At 52.3% G+C, this 24,212-nt stretch overlaps 1 protein-coding gene across 1 annotated transcript; it reads right to left on the minus strand.

Moving 5' to 3' along the window:
* Window positions 1-3,578: 3,578 nt before the first annotated feature.
* Window positions 3,579-23,001, minus strand: prdx5 (peroxiredoxin 5). Its single transcript, XM_041179982.1, has 6 exons — window positions 22,845-23,001; window positions 8,474-8,608; window positions 7,214-7,345; window positions 5,813-5,851; window positions 4,529-4,593; window positions 3,579-3,796 (listed from the first exon to the last, which is right to left on the minus strand). The coding sequence occupies exons 1-6, from the start codon at window positions 22,935-22,937 to the stop codon at window positions 3,691-3,693; spliced, it is 570 nt and encodes a 189-aa protein (XP_041035916.1). The 5' UTR covers window positions 22,938-23,001; the 3' UTR covers window positions 3,579-3,690.
* Window positions 23,002-24,212: the final 1,211 nt, after the last annotated feature.

Raw genomic sequence — 24,212 nt, forward strand, 5'->3', positions numbered from 1 at the left:
GGTGGTGAATCTTTGGAATTTTCTACCCCAGGGAGCTGTGGAGGCTCAGCCATCGATTGCGTTCAAGACATTTTTGGGCTGGAGGAGTTAGGGGACAGGGTAGGAAGTTGGAGTCAAGGCAGAAAATTGCGTTGAATGGGGAAAACAGGCTTGAGGGGCTGAATGGACCCCCTCCTGCTCCTATACCTTATACTCCAATGCTTTTGACACTCTGATCCATCGGACTGACTGCAATCTCTGCTATAACTCATTGGCCCGAGCATGTTTATCTCCCAAAGCTGCGTAGATAAAACTTGTGCTAATATTTGGCAGTACCCGCCCAGGGCACTCCAGTCACTTGGCTATCATATCGCGCCCCACCTACCATGCCACTCCTCACTCCGCTTAATATTTTCTCAGCCGCCCCCAATCACTTTCATCTCCTCTCGCTGTGTGCAGAAGGGGTAGACTCGGAGAAAGCAAACAGCTCCCTGTAACCTGGATCGACAGGAGACGCTGTGCCGCCCTCTGTGTACCCGCAGGGCAGTGGGTGGCCCTATTGGCAGGAGTGCCAGTGAGGCTCTATTCTGGGGAACGGCAGTGAAACCCTTATCAAAGCTGGTTAGGTGGGGTGTGGTTCCTGATACCTCTCCGTGTTGACCACTACCCGGGGCAGCTGCTTTCTCTATCTGCTCTTCGGCTGGTGTTTATGTGGCTGGTAAACAGGCAATGGACAGGGTTAAAAACAAAAAACTGCGGATGCTGGAAATCCAAAACAAAAACAAAAACAGAAATACCTGGACAAACTCAGCAGGTCTGGCAGCATCGGCGGAGAAGAACACAGTCGAAGTTTCGAGTCCTCATGACCCTTCGACAGAACTAAGTAAAAATAGGAAAGGGGTGAAATATAAGCTGGGTTAAGGCGGGGGGGAGGGTGATAAGGGAAGGGGGGGTTGTTGGGACAAGCAAGCAGTGATAGGAGGAGATAACCAAAAGATGTCACAGACAAAAGAACAAAGAGGTGTTGAAGGTGGTGATATTATCTAAAAGAATGTGCTAATTAAGAATGGATGGGAAGACACTCAAGGTACAGATAGCTCTAGTGGGGTGAAATAAGACTAAAAGGGCATAAAAGATATAGATAAACGATGGGTGGAAATACATTTAAAAATAATGGAAATAGGTAGGAAAACAAAAATCAATATGAATTGTTGGAAAAAACAAAGAGGAGGGGGAAGAAACGGAAAGGGGGTGGGGATGGAGGATGGAGTTCAAGATCTAAAGTTGTTGAACTCAATATTCAGTCCGGAAGGCTGTAAAGTGCCTAGTCGGAAGATGAGGTGCTGTTCCTCCAGTTTGCGTTGGGCTTCACTGGAACAATGCAGCAGGCCAAGGACTGACATGTGGGCAAGAGAGCAGGGTGGACTGTTAAAATGGCAAGCGACAGGGAGGTTTGGGTCATGCTTGCGGACAGACCGCAGGTGTTCTGCAAAGCGGTCGCCCAGTCTGCGTTATGGGCAGGGTGGCGGCTGCAATGGGGGATACACTGGTGCAGTTAGAGTGTACCAAAACCCTGCATTCCTCCGGCACCAAAACCCTGCATTGCTCCGGGGTCAACCCTAAACGCCAAGTTTACCACAGGCATCGCTTCTTGGTTGCAAACCATCTTCTTAAACCCCTCTCTCCTCGCCTCTCCGACAGTAACGCAACAACTACATATCGACGGGGGGGGGGGGGAGGATTGAAGACCTGGCTGGCTGGCCGTTAATTGGCGCGTGCTGCTAACCTCAGCGCTGCCGCTGGGGGGGGGGGGGCGGGGGGAGAGAAGCGAGCACGGAAGTCAGTGCATGCACTGTGGGGAGTAGCGCTCTGTGACAGTTCCCTACAGGGCACAGAGCTGCCTCAGGGAGCTGAAGGTTTCTAACATTAAGGAAGATTTTAAAATCGGGGTAAATATCGCCTCCTCTGTCACGAGCAGGGATGTGTTAGAAATGAGTTTTTTTTTAAATTTTACTTTATTTTTAATTAATATCAGAGACCTCATCCCGCCCGTGGATGAGGTTCCCCCAAAAACTGCCCGGCCAATTTGCCCGCCTACTGGAAGGTCGGCCAGGCTGGGAAAAATCCACTTTAGTTTATTCAAGGGCTTAAGGGCCCTTCTAGTTGCCCGCAGGCACGCTGCCAATTCCCGTGCACACCCGCCGGCCGGAAGTGTAAGTGGCGCAAGTGTGTGATGATGCCTGGGACGCTCGCATGATGTTTCACACTCATGTGTGTGCCCGGCTCGTGCACCGAGCTGAAAATCCAGCCCTGGGCGTCACATTCGGTCCCCAAGGTGGGACCCTGACCTCGTCCTCGCCATGACTGCCTGTTCCCACCTCCGCAACAGCGCCCCAGTCTCAGCTGCTCGGCTACCGAAACCCTCGCCCATGCCTTTGTTACCTCAAGACCTGTACATGTTCCAACTCGCCCCTAGCTGGCCTCCCACGTTCTGCCCTCTGTAAACTTGAGGTCCTCCAAAGCTCTGCGGCCCTTGTCCTAACTCGAAGCAAGTCCTGTTTCCCCCTGTCACTGCACCCGCCCCCCCCCCCCAGCTCCTGCCATGCTCACTGACCGACACTGGCTCGCGGGCGAGTGAGGTCGATTTTACAATTCTCATCCTTGTTTTCAAATCCATCCATGGCCTCGCCTCCCCCCCCCTCCCCCCCACCCCATCTCCAAAACCTCCTCCAGCCCGACAACCCTCCGAGATCTCTGCGCTCCTCCAATTCCGGCCTCTTGCCCATCCCCCGATTTCCCATCGCTCCACCATTGGCGGCCGTGCCGTCAACTGCCTGGGGGCCCCGAGCTCTGGAATTCCCTCCCTAAACCCCTCCGCCTCTCCCTCTCCTTAAGGCAGACCTCATTGGCCAAACTTACACAAACAAGGAGCAGGAGGAGGCCATTCAGCCCCTCGAGCCTGCTCCGCCATTTAATGAGATCATGGCTGATCTGACAGTGACCTGAAATCTGCATCCCACCTACCCCCGATAACCTTTCGCCCCCCCCCCCCTTGCTTACCAAGAATCTATCCACCTCCGCCTCAAAAACATTCAGACTCTGCGTCTGCCACCTTTTCAAGAGTTCCAAAGACTCGGTGAAAAAATTTCACCCTATCTCTGTTTTGAATTGGGCAGCGCCTTATTTTGAAACAGTCACCCCTATAGTTCTAGATTCTCCCATAAGAGGAAACATCCTCTCCCCATCCACCCCTTGGGATCTTATATGTTTCAATCAAGTGAAACATCACCTCTTACTCTTCTAAACTCCAGCGGATACAGGCCTAACCTGTCCAGCCGTTCCTCATAAGACAACCCACCCCTTCCTGGTATTAGTCTGGTAAAGCTTCACATTTAACAGCCTTTTGGCTGCCTGTCCCCACTGTCTCCCAATGTGGTAAGTGTTTGTTTGACAAATGCTCCTGTGAGGATCTGTGATGCGAAAGGCAGTATCCAGTATAGCTGCAGCTTGCAGTGGAGTGTATAGCGATGTGAAGCCATCCACGAGCGTTTATTGGAACTGAAGGTACGGGTACACAAAGGAAGGTGATGCGGAGCACGTCAAGTTGTAATACTTTTATTAAAGGGTTACATTCACACAATGTTACACTCCCAATGCCTCAGCAGTCAGTCACCAGGGTCTGCACAGCCTGAAACCAGCTCCCTGGAGCTTTCAGATGAGCTGCATGGCATGGGAGGCCAGACTGCAGGAGAGGCCAGTTCCATCCTGTTCCACCTTCAGCTCCTTCACAATATCATTGTCGAGCACCATTACAAATCTGAGGGAAAAAACAGCCATTTCAGCGCTCAGAGAGTCGAAATTAAGATATTAGAGCTGAAAGGCCAGGGCAGGTACAGCACAGGGTTAGATACAGAGTAAAGCTCCCTCTACACTGTCCCCATCAAACACTCCCAGGAGAGGTACAGCACGGAGTTAGATACAGAGTAATGCTCCCTCTACACAGTCCCCATCAAACACTCCCAGGGCAGGTACAGCACGGGGTTAGATACAGAGTAAAGCTCCCTCTACACTGTCCCCATCAAACACTCCCAGGACAGGTACAGCACGGGGTTAGATACAGAGTAAAGCTCCCTCTACACTGTCCCCATCAAACACTCCCAGGACAGGTACAGCACGGGATTAGATACAGAGTAAATCTCCCTCTACACTGTCCCCATCAAACACTCCCAGGGCAGGTACAGTACAGATGTCTCAATGCCCTTTAGGTGCTGGTAGGGAACCGGGGAGGGAGGAGGCGAGAGATTTTTCTCCTGATCATTGTGTGGTTACAGTCTCAGGCGGACACAGCCTGGCATCCCTTCACATTTGCAACTCTGCCCCAAGAGGACATACATTTTTAAAAGACAAATCGTGGAGGTGCCACTGCCCTGCGGGGGGGCATCTGGAGATGAAGGAGCAGCCAGGAATGAGCCAGGAATGAGCCTTGGACGGGACGGCTCAGGTCTCAAATATCAAAAGCGGCCCCAGAGAATTAAAATGCATAGCTTACCTCTTGCACCTCTTGTTCCCCAAAGCCGCGATTAACTGCTCCTTTTCCAACTCGAGACCCACAGCCTGCGGAGAGGGAGGGAAAGGTTAATCCATGGGGAATGGGGGCGGTGGGGACACGTGGCACAGGAGCACCTCCCACTCCCGGACCCCTGTGCAGAGGGGGAGGGGCGACTCGGGCGGACCAGGGGACAATCACGGTTTGACAGGCAGTGCCTGCAGGCCACTTTCTTCCATTAAAGCCTAAACGTTTACAGGAGACCATTCAGCCCATCGACACAGCAATGCAAACACTGCTGCCTTTCTCAAAGCTCTGTCTCATCTCCTGCAAAAGGTATTCAATCTGCTCAACTCCCCTCCGCCACTGTCAAAACACAAGGGAAATGATGGGGTGGGGTGAGGAACATGAGCCTCTATTACTAACACTCCATCTATCTCACTGCTCCTCAAACTCTCTCCCTCAGTTACAATTGGTTCTACAGTCTCGGCGGTATCCTACACAGTGATCCTGGGAGTCCTTCTCTTGAAACAGGTAGACTGGCGTATGATTCGCTGGCGAAGGATCCAGATTTAACACGGGCGCAAGCGTCCTGGGGGTTACCATTGACCAGAAACTGAACTGGACCAGCCAGATAAACACTGTGGCTACAAGAGCAGGTCAGAGGCTGGGAATCCTGTGGCGAGTAACTCATCTCCTTACTCCCCAAAGCCTGTCCACCATCTACAAGGCACAAGTCAGGAGTGTGATGGAATACTCTCCACTTGCCTGGATGAGTGCAGCTCCCACAACATTTAAGAAGTTCGACACCATCCAGGACAAAGCAGCCCCGCCTGATTGGCACCCCATCCACAAACATTCACTCTCTCCACCACCGACGCGCAGTAGCAGCAGTGTGTGTACCATCTACAAGATGCACTGCAGCAACTCACCAAGGCTCCTTCAACAGCACCTTCCAAACCCACGACCTCTACCATCTAGAAGGACAAGGGCAGCAGGCACATGGGAACACCACCACCTGCAAGTTCCCCTCCAAGTCACTCACCATCCTGACTTGGAAATATATCAGCCGTTCCTTCACTGTCACTGGGTCAAAATCCTGGAACTCCCTCCCTAACAGCACTGTGGGTGTACCTACACCACAGGGACTGCAGCAGTTCAAGAAGGCAGCTCACCACCACCTTCTCAAGGGGCAATTAGGGATGCGCAATAAATGCTGGGCCCAGCCAGCAACACCCATATCCTGTGAATGAATAAAACAGTTGGAACAGGAGTTTTTTTACTCACTCGTGTGAAGGCTCCAGTGGGATCTGCCAACATTCGCACCTAAAGAAAGACAGTATCAGACAATTAGCTCCTTACGGACACACTCGGATGAAGCAAAGAGCCAGATTCATGAGCCAGACTATTGTGAAACACTCCCCAATCCCCCACCGGTTAATGCTTCACGTTCTCAATGCTTGAGATGACAAATGGGAAATTACAGTGAAAGGGGATAGTGCAGCTGACACAGGGGAAAAGAACCACAGCCAGACACAGCTTCTGTCCCTGGTCACTGCTGGGGGGGGGGGTGCAGGGGATCGGGCTCAGTCGCGATGCCTCCCTTAGCCAAATAGGTGGGCAACACCGGGTGTAAAGATAAACCCAGCAACTACGGGCCAGTAAGTTTAACTTTGGTGGTGGGGAAACTTCTAGAAGCAATAATTGGGACAAAATGAGGGCACATGCAGGTTAATCAAGGAGAGCCAGCATGGATTGAAGGGAAAATTATGTTTAACTAACTTGGAGATTTTTGATGAGGTAACAGAGAGGGTTGATGAGGGTAATGCTGTGGATGATGTACATGGACTTCCAAAAGGCATTTGATACTGTGCCACACAACAGAGTGGTGAGCAAAGTTATAGCTCCTGGATTAAAAGGAGCAGTAACAACATGGATACAAAATTGGCTGAGTGACAGGAAACCGAGCGCAGTGGTTAATGGATGTTTTAGGGCTGGAGGAAGGTTTGTAGTGGAGTTCCCCAGGGGTCAGTGCTGGACTCTTGCTCTTCCTGATATTTTACAATGATCTGGACCACAATGTATAGGGCACAATTTCAAAGTTTGCAGCTGATGTGAAACTTGGGAGCATTGTGAGCTGTGAGGATAGTGCTGAACTTCAAAAGGACATGGACAGGTTGGTGGAATGGGTGGATAAGTGGCAGATGAAGTTCAATGCAGAGAAATGTGAGGTGATTAATTCTGGTAGGAGCAATGTGGAAAGACTATATAAAATAAAGGGTCCAACTCTAAAGGGAGTGCAGGAGCAGAGAGACCCGGGGGTAAATGTGCATAAATCATTGAAAGTGGCAGGACAGGTTGAGAGAGTGCTTATTAAAGTATACAGTATCCTGGGCTTTATTAATAGGGGCACAGAGTACACCAGCAACCTGCTGAACTGTATAAGCCACTAGTTTGGCCTCAGCTGGAGTGTTGTGTCCAGTTCTGGGCGCCACACTTTAGGAAGGATGTAAAGGTGTTGGAGACAGGCTGTGTTTCAGTCTGTCTGTCTCACTCTATTTGTCTGTCTGTCCTTCTCTCTCTCTCTCTCACCCTGTCTGTCTCTCCCTCTTTCTCTTTTTGTCTGTCTGTCTCTCTACCCCCTGCCCCATCTCTCTCTCTCTCTCTCTCTGTCCGTCTCAAACTTACCTTTCCATCAGCTTTCTGATCCTTCCCCCAGGCACTCATGACGAAAGCATCGTTGACCGAAATGCAAGCGATGATATCCATTCCCTTCTTCTTGAGCTCATCATACTTCTCAACATAGCTGGGCAAGTGAGACTGGTTAAGAACAGAGAAACCCAAGTCTAGAGTTAGAGTGAGCGTGGAAAGATACTGCAGCCAGTGATCCAGCAAAGACCTAACCGAGCCAGTTCAAGCGGAAGAGTGGTGAAGAACACCCTGCCGAGCGAGAAGCACCCAAATATCCCACCTGCTAACCATCCACCCAAACATTACAGCCCTTTCCCGCTATCGGTGGAGGCTCAGTGAACACTGCTCTCGGCCAAAGGTTCAAATCCTACTCCAGCGGCTTGGTCACAAAAACCAACACAGCAATGCAAGCTCACCCTTCGACAGCACCTCCCAAACCCGCGACCTCTACCATCTAGAAGGACAAGGGCAGCAGACACATGGGGAACACCACCAGCTGCAAGTTCCCCTCCGAGCCACTCACCATCCTGACTTGGAAATATATTGGCCGTTCCTTCACTGTCGCTGGGTCAAAATCCTGGAACTCCCTCCCTAACAGCGCTGTGGGTGTACCTACACTACACGGACTGCAGCGGCTCAAGAAGGCAGCTCACCACCACCTTCTCAAGGGGCAATTAGGGATGGGCAATAAATGTTGGCCTAGCCAGTGATGCCCTCATCCCACAAACGAAGACAAAAGACCTCCCAGGGCTGCGTTGTCGGAGGGCCAGTGCTGAGGGGGTGCTGCATTGTGGGAGGGCCAGCGCCGAGTTGGGTGCTGCCCTGTCCCAGGCGCCATTTCAGATGAGACGTTAAACCGAGAGCGTCATAAAAAAAAGTCCTGTCCCATGTTCTTTGCCTGGGCATATGTCGCACCGCGGGATCTTGCTGTGCACAGAGCAGGCTCACGCAGAACCAACTTCAAAAGTTATTGGCTGCAAATCATATCGGGATGCCATGGGGGTGGGGCTGGCGACAACAAAACTGGAACTCACGAGGCTGGCTCTGCGAAGCCCCAAGTGGCCGAACAGCTGATCAGCGGACACTCTCCAGGCTGAAACAGGAGGGACAGGGCGTTGGAACTGCAGCGCCACACCACCCCCCCTCACCCAACCCCTTTAGAATGACAGCGGCCCCAGGGTGAGGGGGTGGGTGGAAGAGAAAATGAAAAGGTTCACTGGAAAAGCGCCAACGAGATGGTGGAGGGTGGCACCTTACCTTACTGCATCCTGGCGTGTAGGCTCCGGGAACGCCGAACAGGATCCCCTTCTTGCCCTTGAAGAGCTCGGCAATGTTGACAACGCAGTGAGGGTCCCCCTCATGGACGTCGATTGGGGGCAATTTATCACCGACCTGTAACCAGGGCAGAAATCCAAGCCATTACCGCCGGGTTCTTTCACCGCCGCCACCGCTCCTGGTCCTGGGGCAGTGCGGCGTGGTCAACCCATCACAGCCCTACAGCACAGCGGGGAGGGCACTTGGGCTATCGTGCCCGTGCCGGCTGTTTGAGAGAACTACCCAGGATGGCGGTCCCCAAAGGGGGCAGGAACGAGATGGAGAACAGAGCTGCTTCTGGAGGGGGGGCGGGGCTCAGTGCCAAATGCAGGCAGCAAAATACTCTAAAATACTCTTCATCCAGGCGTGTGGGCAATGGGGCTTTAAACTACAGACACTTCACCTTCAGCACGCCAACCCCTTATCCAAGATGGTAGCTGGCGCCAGTCGGAGGATGAGAATGTGCGCCTGCAGCTTATCTATCCAAGTCCAGCACCGGTACGCACGCCCAGAATTGGTGGGTGGGGGGGTGAGGGTGTGGACGATGTGATGTGGGTGACTCTGAGGTAAGCAGATGCGATGGTCTCTGTCTCAGCTACACACTGTGTAAAGGGGGGTCTATTCTCCAACCCACCCTTTCGCCCATCCTCAACTCATACCCCCTCGGCTGCACAGCTAGAGGAGATTGTGGGGTTGGGGGGCGGGGGAAAAGAGTCTTAAAGACACCATTAAATCTCCTCTTAGCCCCCTCAGGAGGGAGATGGTCACAAACCTGCCCGGCCAATCCTTTACATCTCTTCTCCGCCCAGGATCATAAGCGACCCCTGAACCCCATTCCCGCGGTCCGTCCTGAGACCCTTCCCTCACCCACCGGGGACGAGTCCTGCTGCTCAGTCATTAGTCCTGGGCTGGAGGGGCCTGGGCCCCATTTTCCCTCTGTGGAAGAATTGGGAGTTTGCTGTTTGCAGCCTTTGCTGAGTTTTCCCCAGATCAATTCACCGCTCCGAACGGTGGGGGTGGGGGTGGGGGGTGGGGGGGTGGGTTGTGGGGGGGTGGTGGGGGGGGGGGGGGGGTGGTTTGGCCAGCGATGAGGGCCTCGAGCCCCCCCCCCACCCTCAGGGAACCAATCGGTAGCTAATTATAAATAAGAGCCTCCCGGCTCGGGAAGGCGCCTAGGTGGGAGGCTGCTGGGTTACCTGCAGGCTCGAGGGTACTTCCGACAAACATGTTTACCTCTCCTGAGAGTCACCAGAGAGCAGACAGGCCCAGCCACCGGAGAGGCAGTCATGGAAGAAGCTGCCTCTGCACGGCTCTACTGCGGAGAGGAGAGAGGTCACACCACAGGTCTGCCTTTCTGTCTGACTCAACCAGCCTGAAGTCTCAAGAACACAGAGGATATTTCTCCCCCCTCCGCCCAGCCACTGCTGACCCTTCCTTTCTTATTCTGGTTCATCATTTCCCCCAGCGCCATCCCCCCTCCCCTATCTTGGTGCTGGGCTAGCTCCCTGTGCTCTGCACCCACAACAAACAAACACAACTTTCATCCCAGTGGTAAACAAGGTGCCACTCCCTCCACCACCGACGCACAGTAGCAGCAGTGTGTGTACCATCTACAAGATGCACTGCAGCAACTCACCAAGGCTCCTGAGACAGCACCTTCCAAAACTGTGACCTCTACCATCTAGAAGGACAAGGGCAGCAGACACATGGGAACACCACCACCTGCAAGTTCCCCTCCAAGCCACACACCATCCTGACTTGGAAATATATCGGCCGTTCCTTCACTGTCGCTGGGTCAAAATCCTGGAACTCCCTCCCTAACAGCGTTGTGGGTGTACCTACACCACACGGACTGCAGTGGTTCAAGAAGGCAGCTCACCACCACCTTCTCAAGGGGCAATTAGGGATGGGCAATGCCCTGAAACTCAGGGGAGAGGCCAAGCTCCATGCTTCCCAAGGAGGGGAAAGAATGGAAAACAGGATTAGGTCTCAAGAAGATTGCAGATTGTACAAGGGACGTCAAAAGAGGAAAGAAAACGAGAGGCGGAGACAGTACAAGGAGCTGGAAGAGGCCATTCAGCCCATCTGAGCCTGGCCAGCCATCCAATTAGATCATGGCTGATCTGTATCTGAACTCCACCTGAATATCCTTCCCTAAAAAAAAAAAGCAGATTTGAAATTGTCCGTTAAGTTTTTCAGAGGAGACAGGCAGAGGGAGAGAGAGAGAGAGACAGACAGAAGGAGAGGGAGAGCATGTGCATCCGATTGCTACAACCTCTCGTGTGGGGATGTCAACATGTTGTCATATGGAGGAAGCACCTGTCTATGATGGTGCACTCAGGAAGAAGCAGAGAGGAAAGCCTGGCTGTCGGGGGGAGGCACTCACCACAGCGTCATCGACACAAATAGAGGAACGAGCACAGTCATGACAGGAGGCGGCTCTGGGCTCACTGTGGGGGAAGGGCTGTCTCCCAGATAACGCTTACGTCATGGGGGAGGCCACTCAGCCCATTGTGTCTTTGCTGGCTCTCTGCGACAGCAACCTCATCTAGTCCCACTCCCTCCCCCATACTAACTTGAGATTTTACAGTTGTGCCCCTCTCATTGTAGACTTCCCTGGGTGAGTGAAATAGTTTCGCTTGGTCTACCCTGTCGAGTCCCTTTGACATTTTTAAGACCTCGATCGCCCGCCCAAACCTTCTGAACTCAAGAGAATGCGGGCAGCTTCTCCTCATCGTCTTAACTCTCCTTAATCCTAACGGCATTCTGGTGGAGCTGCACTGTAAGCCACTCTGAAACCAATGCCGTTCTCTTGGGATCCAGTGACAAGAACTGGACGCTCTACCCAAGATGGGGCCTGATCAAGATGGAAGCTCGTTCTGCTTTTCGGTGTACCCCCCCCCCCCCCACCCCTTCACTTTGAGGTAAAGGCCAGCATTTCGTGAGCTTTTTGCTTCTTTTGATTCTCTTCATACCTGTTCACTCGTGATCGGGGTGGGGAGACGGTGGCCTAGTAGTAATATCACTGGACCAGTAACCCAAAGGCCCAGGCTAATGCCCTGGTGGTGTGGGTTCAAATCTCACCACAAGTGGCCCTAGTCCTGCTCCTAAGCTCCTAATTCGTATTACGTTCATATCATCGATTGTCGTAAAAGCCCATCTGGATCACTAAGGTCTCTTTAGGGAAGGAAATCTGCCCTCCTTACCCGGTCTGGCCTACATGTGACTCCAGACCCACAGCAATGTGGTTGACTCTTAACGGCCCTCTGAAATGGCTGAGCGAGACACTCAGCTCAAGGGGCAATTAGGGATGGGCAACAAATGTTGGCCTTGCCAGCGATGCCCGCATCCCATGAAAGAATAAATCTAAAGGTGGGCCAGTCTCCCCGTAACCCCAAACTTCCCCCAAGACTTGATCCAGGCTGACACTCCTGGTGCTGCCTTTCAGACGAGACGTTAAGCCGAGGGCCCTTCTGCCCTCTTGGGTGGGCATAAAAGAGCCCACGACGCTCTCAGAAAGAGCAGGGAATCGATTCCCCCACCCCATCACCAACCCTGCCCCACCCCCGCCCCCAACCCTATGTCACCAGCCAATAACTATCCCTCAAACGAGTGAGTGGCCTGGCCTTGTGCCTCACTGCTGCTTGTGGGAGCTTGCTGTGCAGAGTTGGCTGCTTTTCATATCGCAACACTGGCAGTGCTTAAAAAAAATGCTCAACTGTCTGCGAAGTACTTCATTAACACAAGTTCTGACTCGCTTGCATCACCATAGGTGAGCAGAATGGGCGGACAAATGACAGATGGAATTTGATAGAGAGAAGTGTGAGGTGATGAATTTTGCCAGAAAGGACTGGAAGAGGCAATATAGATGTAACAGCACAATTCGACAGAGTGCAACAGGGCCATAGGGGCCTGGGGATTCATGTGCATGAACCCTTTTAAGATGGCAAGACATATTGAGAGAGTAGTTAGCAAAGCAAATGGTTTCTCAGGCTTCATAAGTAGAGGCATTGAGTGCAAAAGCAGGGGCTACATTGAACCTTTATAAAGCTCTGGTTAGGCCACAACTAGAGTACTGTGTCCAGTTCTGGTCACTACACTGTAGGGAGGATGTGAGGGTCTTTGAGAGGGTTGCGGAGGAGATTGACCAGAACAGTCCCAGGGATGAGGGGCTTTTAGCCACAGGGTTAGGGGGTTGGAGAAGCTGGGCCTGTTCTCCTTGGGGCAAAGAAGATTGAGGGGGAGGGGGGAGGATTTGATAGAGGTGGACAAGATGGTGACAGGTTTGGATAAGGTCGACGAAGAAAAGCTGTTCCCATTGGCTGATGGGACAAGGACTTGGGGGAGGCAGAAAGGACACAGATTTAAGATTTTGGGTAAGAGATACAGGGGAGGATGTGAGGAGGAACTTCTTTTAAAACGCAGTGAGTAGTAATGACCTGGAACTCGCTGCCCGCGAGGGGGGTGGAAGCGGAGACAATGGACGGTTTCTAAAGGAAATTGGGTGGGCTCTCGAGGGAAATAAACTTGCAGGGATACGGGAATGGAGTGGGGGGTGGGGAATGGGAATGACTGGAACGGCGTGTGCAGAGAGCCAGCATGGGCTCGCTAGGCCGAATGGCCTCCTCCCAAGGCGTGTTGGGGGAGGGGGAAGGAGAGGGAACACAGACGGGGTTTCACCGGGAGCGAGGAAGTTAATGAGAGGCATGGCGAGGTCCATGCTCAGAGTTAGGCAATAATCAGAGCAGGTCGAGGGAGGGTGCAGCAGAAAATAAGAACTGACGGTTTGAGATAGGTCTCATATCGTCCTCTGTCAGCCTTCAGATTACAGCATTTCAAACTCACACAGTCATCGGGTGTGGCGCTAGCAACCAGATTGCGGTTTAATTACCTTATCTCCAATTTCTGATAGCTCAATGGGTTTGACTAGGGTCCTGTCACTCTAACCACCCTTCATGCCCCCATGGGAAAGATAGCTTTGTTGCTCAGAGCTCCTGGTTAGAACCATTCTCACTTGGGGCCCCTGGTCCAGGGAGATGGGCACAAAACCCAGAGGAGGAGCTGGAACCAGGGCCCCACAACATCCCAATGCTCACTAAAGACATTTAGAAAGGAGTTTACATTTCTGTAGTGCCTTTTGCCACCTCAGGACGCCCCAAAGCACTTTACAGCCAATTAAGTGTCTTCAAAATGTGGTCCCCGTTGTGATGTAGCAGACGTGGTAGCTAATTTGCGCACAGTAAGCTCCCACAAATAGCAATGCAATAATGATCCAGGTCATCTGTTTTTAGTGATGTTGGTTGAGGGATAAATATCGGCCCCAGGACACCGGGGAGAACTCCCCCCTGTTCCTCTTCCAATAGCGGCCGTGGGATCTTTTACACCCACCTGAGAGGGCAGAAGGGGCCTCGGTTTAATGTCTCATCCAAAAACCATTGCTGGTGCTCGGAGTGCTGGCCTGGATTCTGTGCTTGACTCCCTGGAGCAGGGCTTGAACCCCTTCTGACTCTGAGGTGAGAGTGCTGCCCATGGCAATAGCTTCTACCATCTCAACTTGGGCCCTTTGAGCCAAGGGTTATGTCTGTGAGAGTTAGTCCTATGGTAAAACTACCTAGGACAGAGAGAGGGAGAGGAGAGAGAGAGAGAGAGTGTGTGCGAAGGCGAGAGTGTGTGCGAAGGCGAGAGTGTGTGCGAAGGCGAGAGTGTGTGCGAAGGCGAGAGTGTGTGCGAAGGCGAGAGTGTGTGCGAAGGCGAGAGTGTGTGCGAAGGCGAGAGTGTGTGCGAAGGCGAGAGTGTGTGCGAAGGCGAGAGTGTGTGCGAAGGCGAGAGTGTGTGCGAAGGCGAGAGTGTGTGCGAAGGCGAGAGTGTGTGCGAAGGCGAGAGTGTGTGCGAAGGCGAGAGTGTGTGCGAAGGCGAGAGAGTGTGCGAAGGAGAGAGTGTGTGTGAAGGAGAGAGTGTGTGTGAAGGAGAGAGTGTGTGTGAAGGAGAGTGTGCGTGTGAAGGAGAGTGTGTGCGAAGGAGAGAGTGTGCGAAGGAGAGAGTGTGCGAAGGAGAGAGTGTGCGAAGGAGAGTGTGTGCGAAGGAGAGAGTGTGTGAAGGAGAGAGTGTGTGTGAAGGAGAGAGTGTGTGTGAAGGAGAGAGTGTGTGTGAAGGAGAGTGTGCATGTGAAGGAGAGAGTGTGTGAAGGAGAGAGTGTGTGAAGGAGAGAGTGTGTGAAGGAGAGAGTGTGTGAAGGAGAGAGTGTGTGAAGGAGAGAGTGTGTGAAGGAGAGAGTGTGTGAAGGAGAGAGTGTGTGAAGGAGAGAGTGTGTGAAGGAGAGAGTGTGTGAAGGAGAGAGTGTGTGAAGGAGAGAGTGTGTGAAGGAGAGAGTGTGTGAAGGAGAGAGTGTGTGAAGGAGAGAGTGTGTGAAGGAGAGAGTGTGTGAAGGAGAGAGTGTGTGAAGGAGAGAGTGTGTGAAGGAGAGAGTGTGTGAAGGAGAGAGTGTGTGAAGGAGAGAGTGTGTGAAGGAGAGAGTGTGTGAAGGAGAGAGTGTGTGAAGGAGAGAGTGTGTGAAGGAGAGAGTGTGTGAAGGAGAGAGTGTGTGAAGGAGAGAGTGTGTGAAGGAGAGAGTGTGTGAAGGAGAGAGTGTGTGAAGGAGAGAGTGTGTGAAGGAGAGAGTGTGTGAAGGAGAGAGTGTGTGAAGGAGAGAGTGTGTGAAGGAGAGAGTGTGTGAAGGAGAGAGTGTGTGAAGGAGAGAGTGTGTGAAGGAGAGAGTGTGTGAAGGAGAGAGTGTGTGAAGGAGAGAGTGTGTGAAGGAGAGAGTGTGTGAAGGAGAGAGTGTGTGAAGGAGAGAGTGTGTGAAGGAGAGAGTGTGTGAAGGAGAGAGTGTGTGAAGGAGAGAGTGTGTGAAGGAGAGAGTGTGTGAAGGAGAGAGTGTGTGAAGGAGAGAGTGTGTGAAGGAGAGAGTGTGTGAAGGAGAGAGTGTGTGAAGGAGAGAGTGTGTGAAGGAGAGAGTGTGTGAAGGAGAGAGAGAATAGAAAAAGCTGGGATAAACCCAGTATTGTGTGGATGGGGAAGGAGTTTAAACAGGAGGGGAATTCTGCAATGTGGAAACCTGCTTCCTTCCCGATCTCATGGTGGGGCTGCAGGGGGAGTGGGGCACAGCTGAGCAATAGAGCCTATAGCTTGAGCAATAAATTGCTCCAGGTGGATGAACACAATCTGCAGACCCGCCCTCCTTGAAGCAGAATGTTTGCTCAGCCTCCCATCTTGTGTGACCGCAAACGCTTAAAACTCCCTGCCCACAAATGGAAAAGGAGGAAGAGAGAGTGACAAAGCAGTTTTCTTACATTGCGAGATGAGATACGAGGCGACCTGTGAGATTGTATTCAGCCAACAGCTCAGTTTCCCGTATTTAGTTTGGGATACGGAACTCCCCTGATTAAAATGTCATTGCGTGTTCAAGATTAACCCACTGGATAAGAGTGTTTGTTTTAAATCTGGGAGATGCACACGCAGATTTTTGCTCCCTTCTGCTAACACTCCACATTAAGAGAGAGAGAGAGAGAGCGACAGACACAAAGTCTTACTCGCAGAGGCTTCTGCATCTCACGATCCAGGGCAACACTGCCAACCGTTTGCCCCCAATGCCCATTGGCATCAAGTCTGCATCCAGCAGCCCCCCCCCAACCCTGTTGTGGCACTCAGCTGGCCGCCCTCCAAACAGTTTGAAAGAAACAGGAGGCACAATAGGGTGTGCAGTTGATAAGCTCTACCCTTCCCACCACACACATGGCAATGTGCATTTGTATAGCATCTTTAACATGAGAAAGCCCACAGCAGGGGCACAGATCAGATAAAAGGCGATATTAGGGACGGGTGACTGAAAGCTCGGTCAAAGAAGTGGGTTTTGAGGAGCATCTTAGAGGAGTAGGGGGGAGAGAGAGAGAGAGTGTCTCTATTACAGCTCGGGATCTCGATCGGAGAGAAGACGTCACAAGGCAGGCCACGGTTTCGAAACAATAGCCGCTGAAGCTCAAACTGGGTTCAGGGCAACGCGCTCCAGGGCAGAATGACAGCGACACCCTGGAATGACAGGTCCTCATCAGGGCTGAACCCAAAACAGGAAACAGCTTTCTGTTTCAAAAATGCAATTGAGAAATCCCGATGAAGGCATGGCGATAACGAGAGGAGAAGCGAGAAGGCCGGTGACTAAACTCCTAGCTGTGGTTTGATGAGGAAAGTACAGAATTGCGCAGTTTTGGAAGAGCCGGGAAGGAGGAGGAGGAAGTGTGAGACAGCCAGGACAAGTGTTGCAAGGCTTAGTTTAAGGAGTGGCGAGTAAGAGGTACGGAGGCTTCCCGGCTCCTGCCCCGGCCAACAGGTCAAAGGTCCATAAGGGATCCCGCCTGACCACTCGTTTGCACCTCAGACTCGAGGAACGTTTATGGCACAGGAGACCACCATTTGGTCCACCATATCAGTGTCGGCCGACTGAAAAACAATCCAGGCTCTTGTCCCATAACCCTGTCAAGTGCACATCCAAATTATATGTATATATATTTTTTAAAACACATGATGAGGGTTTCTGCCTTTACTGCCTGCTGAGGCGCCGAGCTCCAGATCCCCACCACCCCCCGGGTGAAAAACATATTACTCCTCAATTACTCCCATGTACAGCGTTGGTCTCCACATTTAGGAAAGGAGGCACTTTGCATTGGAGGCAGAACAGCGAAGGTTCACTCGATTGGTCACTGGGATGAGGGGAGTTGTCCAATGATGAGAGGCTGAGTAAATTGGGTCTGTATTCTCTGGAGTTTAGAAGAATGAGAGGGGATCTCACTGAAACCTACAAGATCCTAAAGGGGTTGTGACAGGGTGGACACCGAGAGATTGTTTCCACTGGTCGAGGTAATTTAAAACACGGAGGCCCAGTCTCAGGATAAGGGGCTGTGATGAGGAGAAATTACTTCACTCAGAGTGTTGTGAATCTTTGGAATTCTCTATCCCAGAGGATTGTGGATGCTCCATCGTTGAATAAGTTTAAGGCTGTGGGACGGAGAGAGTTTTGGGGTCTTGGGGAATGAAGGGATGTGGGAAGCAGGCGGGAAAGTGGAGTTGTAGCCCAAGGTCAGCCAGGATCGTATGAAGAAACTACCCCTGCCCTCACCCCACCACCAGCCCCCTCCCACCCCCACCAGGGTCAATGTGCTCACTGGCAGTCATGCAAAGCTGGCTCTCAGGAGGCAGGTACCGTGTCCAGCAGGAGGCAGCGCTCTGAGGAGAGGTGAGGAAATCGCACTCTCTCTCTCAAGCAGTTGCAGCTGAAAGCAAAACATTACAAGAGGAGTTATTGTTAGAATAGGTGAATGGGAGAAACTGGATTTCAACAAAGGCAAATGTGAAGTCATCCAGTTTGGACTTAAAGAGGGTAGAACAGAGGGCTTTCCAAATGGTGAGAAGCTAGAAACAGTGGAAGTCCAAAGAGACTTGGTGGGGGGGGGGGGGGGGGGGGGGGGGGGCGCGGCGGCGGGCGGTACAGAGATCTTTAAAATGCCATCGACAGATACAGAAAATCATCCAAAAGGCTCATGGAATTCTAGCCTTTATATCCAGAGGTTTGGAACACAAGGGGGTAGAAGTTGTGCTTCAGGTGTACAAAGCCCTGGTTAGACCACACCTGGAGTCACTGGGAGCAGCTCTGGGCACCACACCCACCTTAGGAAGGACATACTGACCTTGGGTGGAGCACGGTGTAGATTCACCAGAATAATACCGGGACTCCAAGGGTTAAACTACAAGGAATGATCACACAAACTGAGGTTGTGTTTCTGGAATTCTGAAGATTAAGGTTTTCAAGAGATTAAGGGGAACAGAGAGCGAGAAACTATTCTCGCTGGTCAGGGAGTCTCGGACTAGGGGGCTGAGTCTAAAAATGAGAGCCAGGCCTTTCAGGAGTGAGATTAGGAAACTCTTCCAAAGGGTGGGGAGTAGTTTGGAAACTCTCCTCCGCAAACGGCAATCGATGCCGGATTAATTAATTTTAAATCTGAGAGCGATAGATTTCTCTTAACCAAAGGTATTAAGGGATATGGGGTAAAGGTGGGAACGTGCAGTTAGCTCACAGATCAGCCATGATCTCATTGGATGGCAGAACAAGCTTGAGGGGCTGAATGGCCTCCCCCTGTTCTTCCCCACTGCCCTTCATAACACAATAAACCCTTCAGCAAAAGCAGTGGTTTAAATACAAGCTGCTTACAAGGGTTGCTAAGGTGAAACACAGCTAAGAAGCTTTAGCAATAGCATCTTGCACTTGTTCGCTAAACTCCCATTATGGCAGTCGCTGTATAGTCGCTGCTTTCTCCTGAGAGGGTGAGGCAGGGACCATCTAACCTTCATTCCCCTCCCCAAATTCTCCCCTACTGAAGGCCCTCACTGTGACATATCTGTCAGTCCCCCTCTCTCTCCAGAAGCTAACACAGTGGGAAACCAGAGACTACGGAAAGTGGAGACAGGACACACATCCCAGTCGGGAGCAGTCACCGGCCTCACCCGATGTCGCCAACACTGCAGCCCTCTTCATCTCACCTCATCACCCTATACTACTCCTTTCTCCCTCGTGTGTTTATCCAGCTTGCCCCTTAAACGTATCTATACGATTCACCTCGACCACTCTCTGTGGGAGTGAATTCCACATTCTCCCCACTCTCTGGGTGACAAAGTTTCTCCTGAATTATTAGTGACCGTCTCACGTTGATGGCCCCCTAGTTGAGAACGGACCCGGGTATGAGGTGAGAAATGCTCAAAATGCTCTCTCTAGCCACAGCGCAACTCAAAAGTCCAAGACTGCACCTGTATTAGGATGAAGCAGTGTGCACAGTGTAAACAGACAACATCCAGGATGGAATATTGTCCACCGATAATGCATTAGCACATCGGGCATCAACCAGACACGACGTCCACCATCAAGCATTCGAATCAGCCATGGTTTCCATACGTGAGGAGGTTTATCTCACGCAATCACAAGAACAAAGAAAAAACCACAGGCAGCCAACACTCAGCTGATCGATCTGATACGGCTGGGGTGATGGCTCGGGTGCAGAAATGATTGCTTATTGGGAGGCAAGCTGCTTCTAAAGGTGTCAGCTGGGGCTCAGTGGCTAGCACGGTCACCCCAGCGGGTTCAAGCCCCGAGGCTTGGGCGCGTAACCAAGGCTGGCACCCCGGTGCCAGGAATGAGGCAGCGCCGAATTAGCGGAGGGTGCCGCCTTTTGCATGAGACGTCAAGCCAAGGTGCCCACTGTCTGCCCTCTCAGGCCGGGGGCCAAAAATAAATAAATAAATCTCACAGAGTCGCTATTGTTGAAGAAGAGAGGGGCAGATCTCCGAGATGTCCTGGGGCCAATAATTATCCCTCAATCAACGTCACGTTATCTAGTCGTTAATATGTTGGGGTTTGCGGGAGCTTGCTGAGTGCAAATTGGCTGCTGTGTTTTCTACATTACGACAACGGTGGCCTTCAATAGGCACTCCGCTGGCTGTGAAGCACTTTGGGATGGCCTAGTGTCATGAGAGGCGCTATAGAAATTCGAGCCTGTCTTATTGTAGATTCAGGAATCAAAGCAAAAAGCAATGCACGTTAAGTGGAAAATCTCTGCACCACCATCACCACCACCCCGTCCCCCCAACCCCCACCCCACACCCCAAAGCATAGGGAGACTTTAAGCAAACTGAAGTTCTAAAAGGGCCTTCTAAGTTTTATATAAAGACTGTGTGCGTACATGTGTATCTGTCAACCTGCAAAAGTGAGGTTAAAAAGCCGCTCTCATCCAACATGAGCCTGCCTGTCAATGCTTTTATAAACGCAAACCAGATTTGGGTGTGCGCATTCCCAGCACCTCTGTTTCCCAATTTCAGTTCGGTCTAAGATTCCCATTCGGGGTGCCTCTGAAGCAATCTGGGACAGCCTGGGGGCTGTGGGAGGCACTGCGGAAATGCAAGTCCTTCACTCTCTTTTTGTTTTCGAGTTCGGAGGAGGCCGTGTGTCTAGCTATTACTTAAAAGCAAACTCCGTCTCCATGGTGTAGGGGAGCTGTAAGAGTTGGCAAACAATCGCGCTGGGCAAACGAGCCTTGCTGGTCCGGCTAGGCCCGATCCAAACCCTGGCATCCAGCCATGCCTGAAAATAACCTGGGCTCCAGATGTTAAAGCCATTCGACATCAAACTCGGACTCCAACAGGTTAAATTACAACGGAGAGATTACACACACTCCCTGGAACTTTAAGACGGTTAAGGGAGACGGCGGGGGTGGGGGGGGGGGGGGGTCGCTGGGGCGTGGTACTCTGCTCCCCAAGTTTCCAAAATATTAGAAGGTAAAGAGAGGGAGAGCTTGTTGGGGAGTCAAGTAGTGGGCGGTGGGTATTGGGGGTTAAGTCAGCGTCTCAAGATTCGAGTCAGGAAGTGGAGTTAGGAAACATTTCTGTCTGCCAAAATGGCAGTTGACATTTGGCACGCTTTCCTGCAAATGCCAAATTAATTAATTTTAAATCGGAGATTGGCAGATTTGGGCGATAAAGGGATGGGATTCAGAGATTTTGGTGGGGATTAAAGGGGGGGGATTGATAGATTTTGTTGGGGATTAAAGGGATGGGGTTGACAGATTTTGTTGGGGATTAAAGGGATGGGGTTGACAGATTTTGTTGGGGATTAAAGGGATGGGGTTGACAGATTTTGGCGGGGATTAAAGGGATGGGGTTGACAGATTTTGGCAGGGATTAAAGGGATGGGGTTGACAGATTTTGGCGGGGATTAAAGGGATGGGGTTGACAGATTTTGGCGGGGATTAAAGGGATGGGGTTGACAGATTTTGGCGGGGATTAAAGGGATGGGGTTGACAGATTTTGGCGGGGATTAAAGGGATGGGGTTGACAGATTTTGGCGGGGATTAAAGGGATGGGGTTGACAGATTTTGGCGGGGATTAAAGGGATGGGGTTGACAGATTTTGGCGGGGATTAAAGGGATGGGGTTGACAGATTTTGGCGGGGATTAACGGGATGGGATTGAGAGATTTTGGTGGGGAATAAAGGGGGGGGGATTGATAGATTTTGTTGGGAATTAAAGGGATGGGGTTGACAGATTTTGGTGGGGATTAAAGGGATGGGGTTGACAGATTTTGGTGGGGATTAAAGGGATGGGATTGAGAGATTTTGGCGGGGATTAACGGGATGGGATTGAGAGATTTTGGCGGGGATTAACGGGATGGGATTGAGAGATTTTGGCGGGGATTAACGGGATGGGATTGAGAGATTTTGGCGGGGATTAAAGGGATGGGATTGAGAGATTTTGGTGGGGAATAAAGGGGGGGGGATTGATAGATTTTGTTGGGGATTAAAGGGATTGGGTTGACAGATTTTGGTGGGGATTAAAGGGATGGGGGTGTAAAGGCAGGGGTTGGGGTTGACCAGCTGGTGGTAGGTTGGTCAGCTCCTGATGCTGTTATTGCGCTGAAAACTCTTTACCCTCTAGTGCCTGGAGGCTGAGATTGAAGCTGAGTGAGCGCTGGGCCAGGCTGATTCCTCAGCCCCACTGTCTCTTATTCCTGTCCTGTGGAGAGTTTTGGTCAAGGTGACCCACACTCTCCCCCCAAATCCCTCGCCCACCCACCCTCTCCCCCTCCACTCCTTCGCCCACCTTCTCTCTCCCCCCCACTCCCTCGCCCACCTTCTCTCTCCCCCCCACTCCCTCGCCCACCTTCTCTCTCCCCCCCACTCCCTCGCCCACCTTCTCTCTCCCCCCCACTCCCTCGCCCACCTTCTCTCTCCCCCCCACTCCCTCGCCCACCTTCTCTCTCCCCCCCACTCCCTCGCCCACCTTCTCTCTCCCCCCCACTCCCTCGCCCACCTTCTCTCTCCCCCCCACTCCCTCGCCCACCTTCTCTCTCCCCCCCACTCCCTCGCCCACCTTCTCTCTCCCCCCCACTCCCTCGCCCACCTTCTCTCTCCCCCCCACTCCCTCGCCCACCCTCTCTCTCCCCCCCACTCCCTCGCCCACCCTCTCTCTCCCCCCCACTCCCTCGCCCACCCTCTCTCTCCCCCCCACTCCCTCGCCCACCCTCTCTCTCCCCCCCACTCCCTCGCCCACCCTCTCTCTCCCCCCCACTCCCTCGCCCACCCTCTCTCTCCCCCCCACTCCCTCGCCCACCCTCTCTCTCCCCCCCACTCCCTCGCCCACCCTCTCCGCCCCCCCCTCCCCTCCTCGCCCACCCTCTCCGCCCCCCCTCCCCTCCTCGCCCACCCTCTCCGCCCCCCCTCCCCTCCTCGCCCCCTCCCCTTTACCTTGATGGACATGGCGGCGGCTGAATTGCGATGAATCTGCCTCAAACTGCAGCTGACGGATCCCCAGAGCCTCTGGTACAGTAACTGCCTCATTTCCGAGCCTTTATTTAGCTCTGCAAGCGCCCGCCCTCCATCTTAACCGTACCCCCCCACCTTACTTCTCCCCGCCTCCCAGCCGCCGTCACCACTGGCAACTGGCCGCATGCGCAACGCTCCCCCCCTCCGCTGACGTCACCGCCAGGCTGCTCACTCAGGGTGACTGGCACAGAGCACGCGCAGTGCCCTATCAGCGGTGACTGGCACGGAGCGTGTGCCCCTCCCTCCAACAGTGACTGACCACAGAGCATGCGCATTACTACTCCACCTGCAGTGACGGGCATGGAGCATGCGCGCTATGCAGCCCTCTCTCTCTCTCTCTCTCTCTCTCTCCCCCCCACCCCCACTAACCCAGGTTGTTGGTTGGGAGGTGACATGATTTATTCCCCATCTCTCTGCAACCTTGAACCAAGTACTTGACAGGATGGAAGCAGATGTTTGATGATGATTGCCCAATGTTCAGCACCATTCTCGACTCCGACATCAGAGCATAAGGAAATAGGAGCAGGAGGAGGCCATTCAGCCCCTCAAGCCTGATTCTACCTCCCTCCGCTTTAAACGCTTTCAGTGGTCTACCCTCCACAACTCTCCAGGGTAGCGAATCCCAGATATTCACTACCCTCTGAGAGGAGAAATTCCTTCGCATCTCAGTTTTAAATGAGTGTCCCCTTATTCAGCAGCCATGTCCCCTAGTTCGAGATATTCCCCCCGCCAGTGGAAACATCTGCTCAACATCTAGGTAAAAGCAAAATACCGCGGATGCTGGAAATCTGAAATATAAACAAAAAGAGCTGGGAGGGCTCAGCTCTCCACCCTTTAGCCCATTTCGATCCCTTCCCCCCCACCCCACCCCCGCTAGGGCCATCTGTCACTAGCTTTCTACCCTTAATGTCACCATTAGCACATCCTTTAGCTAATATCACCACCGTCAACACCCCTTTGTCCTTTTGTCTATGACATCTTTGGCAATCTCTTCTCTGCCTCCAACTATCACCGGCTCTCTAACCAGCTCCACCTGTCCCACCCCCCTCAAACAGCTTATATTTCACCTCATTTCTATTTTTCTTTAGTTCTGATGAAGAGTCATACGGACTTGAAATGTTAACTGTGTTCCTCTCCGCAGATGCTGTCAGACCTGCTGAGCTTTTCCAGCTATTTCTTTTTTTATTTCTCAACATCTAACCTGTCAGGCCCCCTCAGAATCTTGTACGTTTCAATAAGATCACCTCTCATTCTACTAAACTCTGATGGATAAAGGCCTAACTGTTCTTG

Source organism: Carcharodon carcharias, chromosome 37 (assembly GCF_017639515.1).
Source record: "Carcharodon carcharias isolate sCarCar2 chromosome 37, sCarCar2.pri, whole genome shotgun sequence".
Taxonomy (NCBI): Eukaryota; Metazoa; Chordata; class Chondrichthyes; order Lamniformes; family Lamnidae; genus Carcharodon; species Carcharodon carcharias.

What these genes read in the sequence shown, in the direction of transcription:
- prdx5 (XM_041179982.1), bottom strand. Translation starts at nt 22,937, where the DNA reads ATGAGGCAGTTACTGTACCAGAGGCTCTGGGGATCCGTCAGCTGCAGT. An exon ending in CCACTGGAGCCTTCACACGA is followed by an intron (nt 4,594 to 5,812) that starts GTGAGTAAAAAA and finishes CCCTCTCCGCAG; the next exon opens with GCTGTGGGTCTCGAGTTGGA. An exon ending in GGGAACAAGAGGTGCAAGAG is followed by an intron (nt 3,797 to 4,528) that starts GTAAGCTATGCA and finishes TTTTTCCCTCAG; the next exon opens with ATTTGTAATGGTGCTCGACA.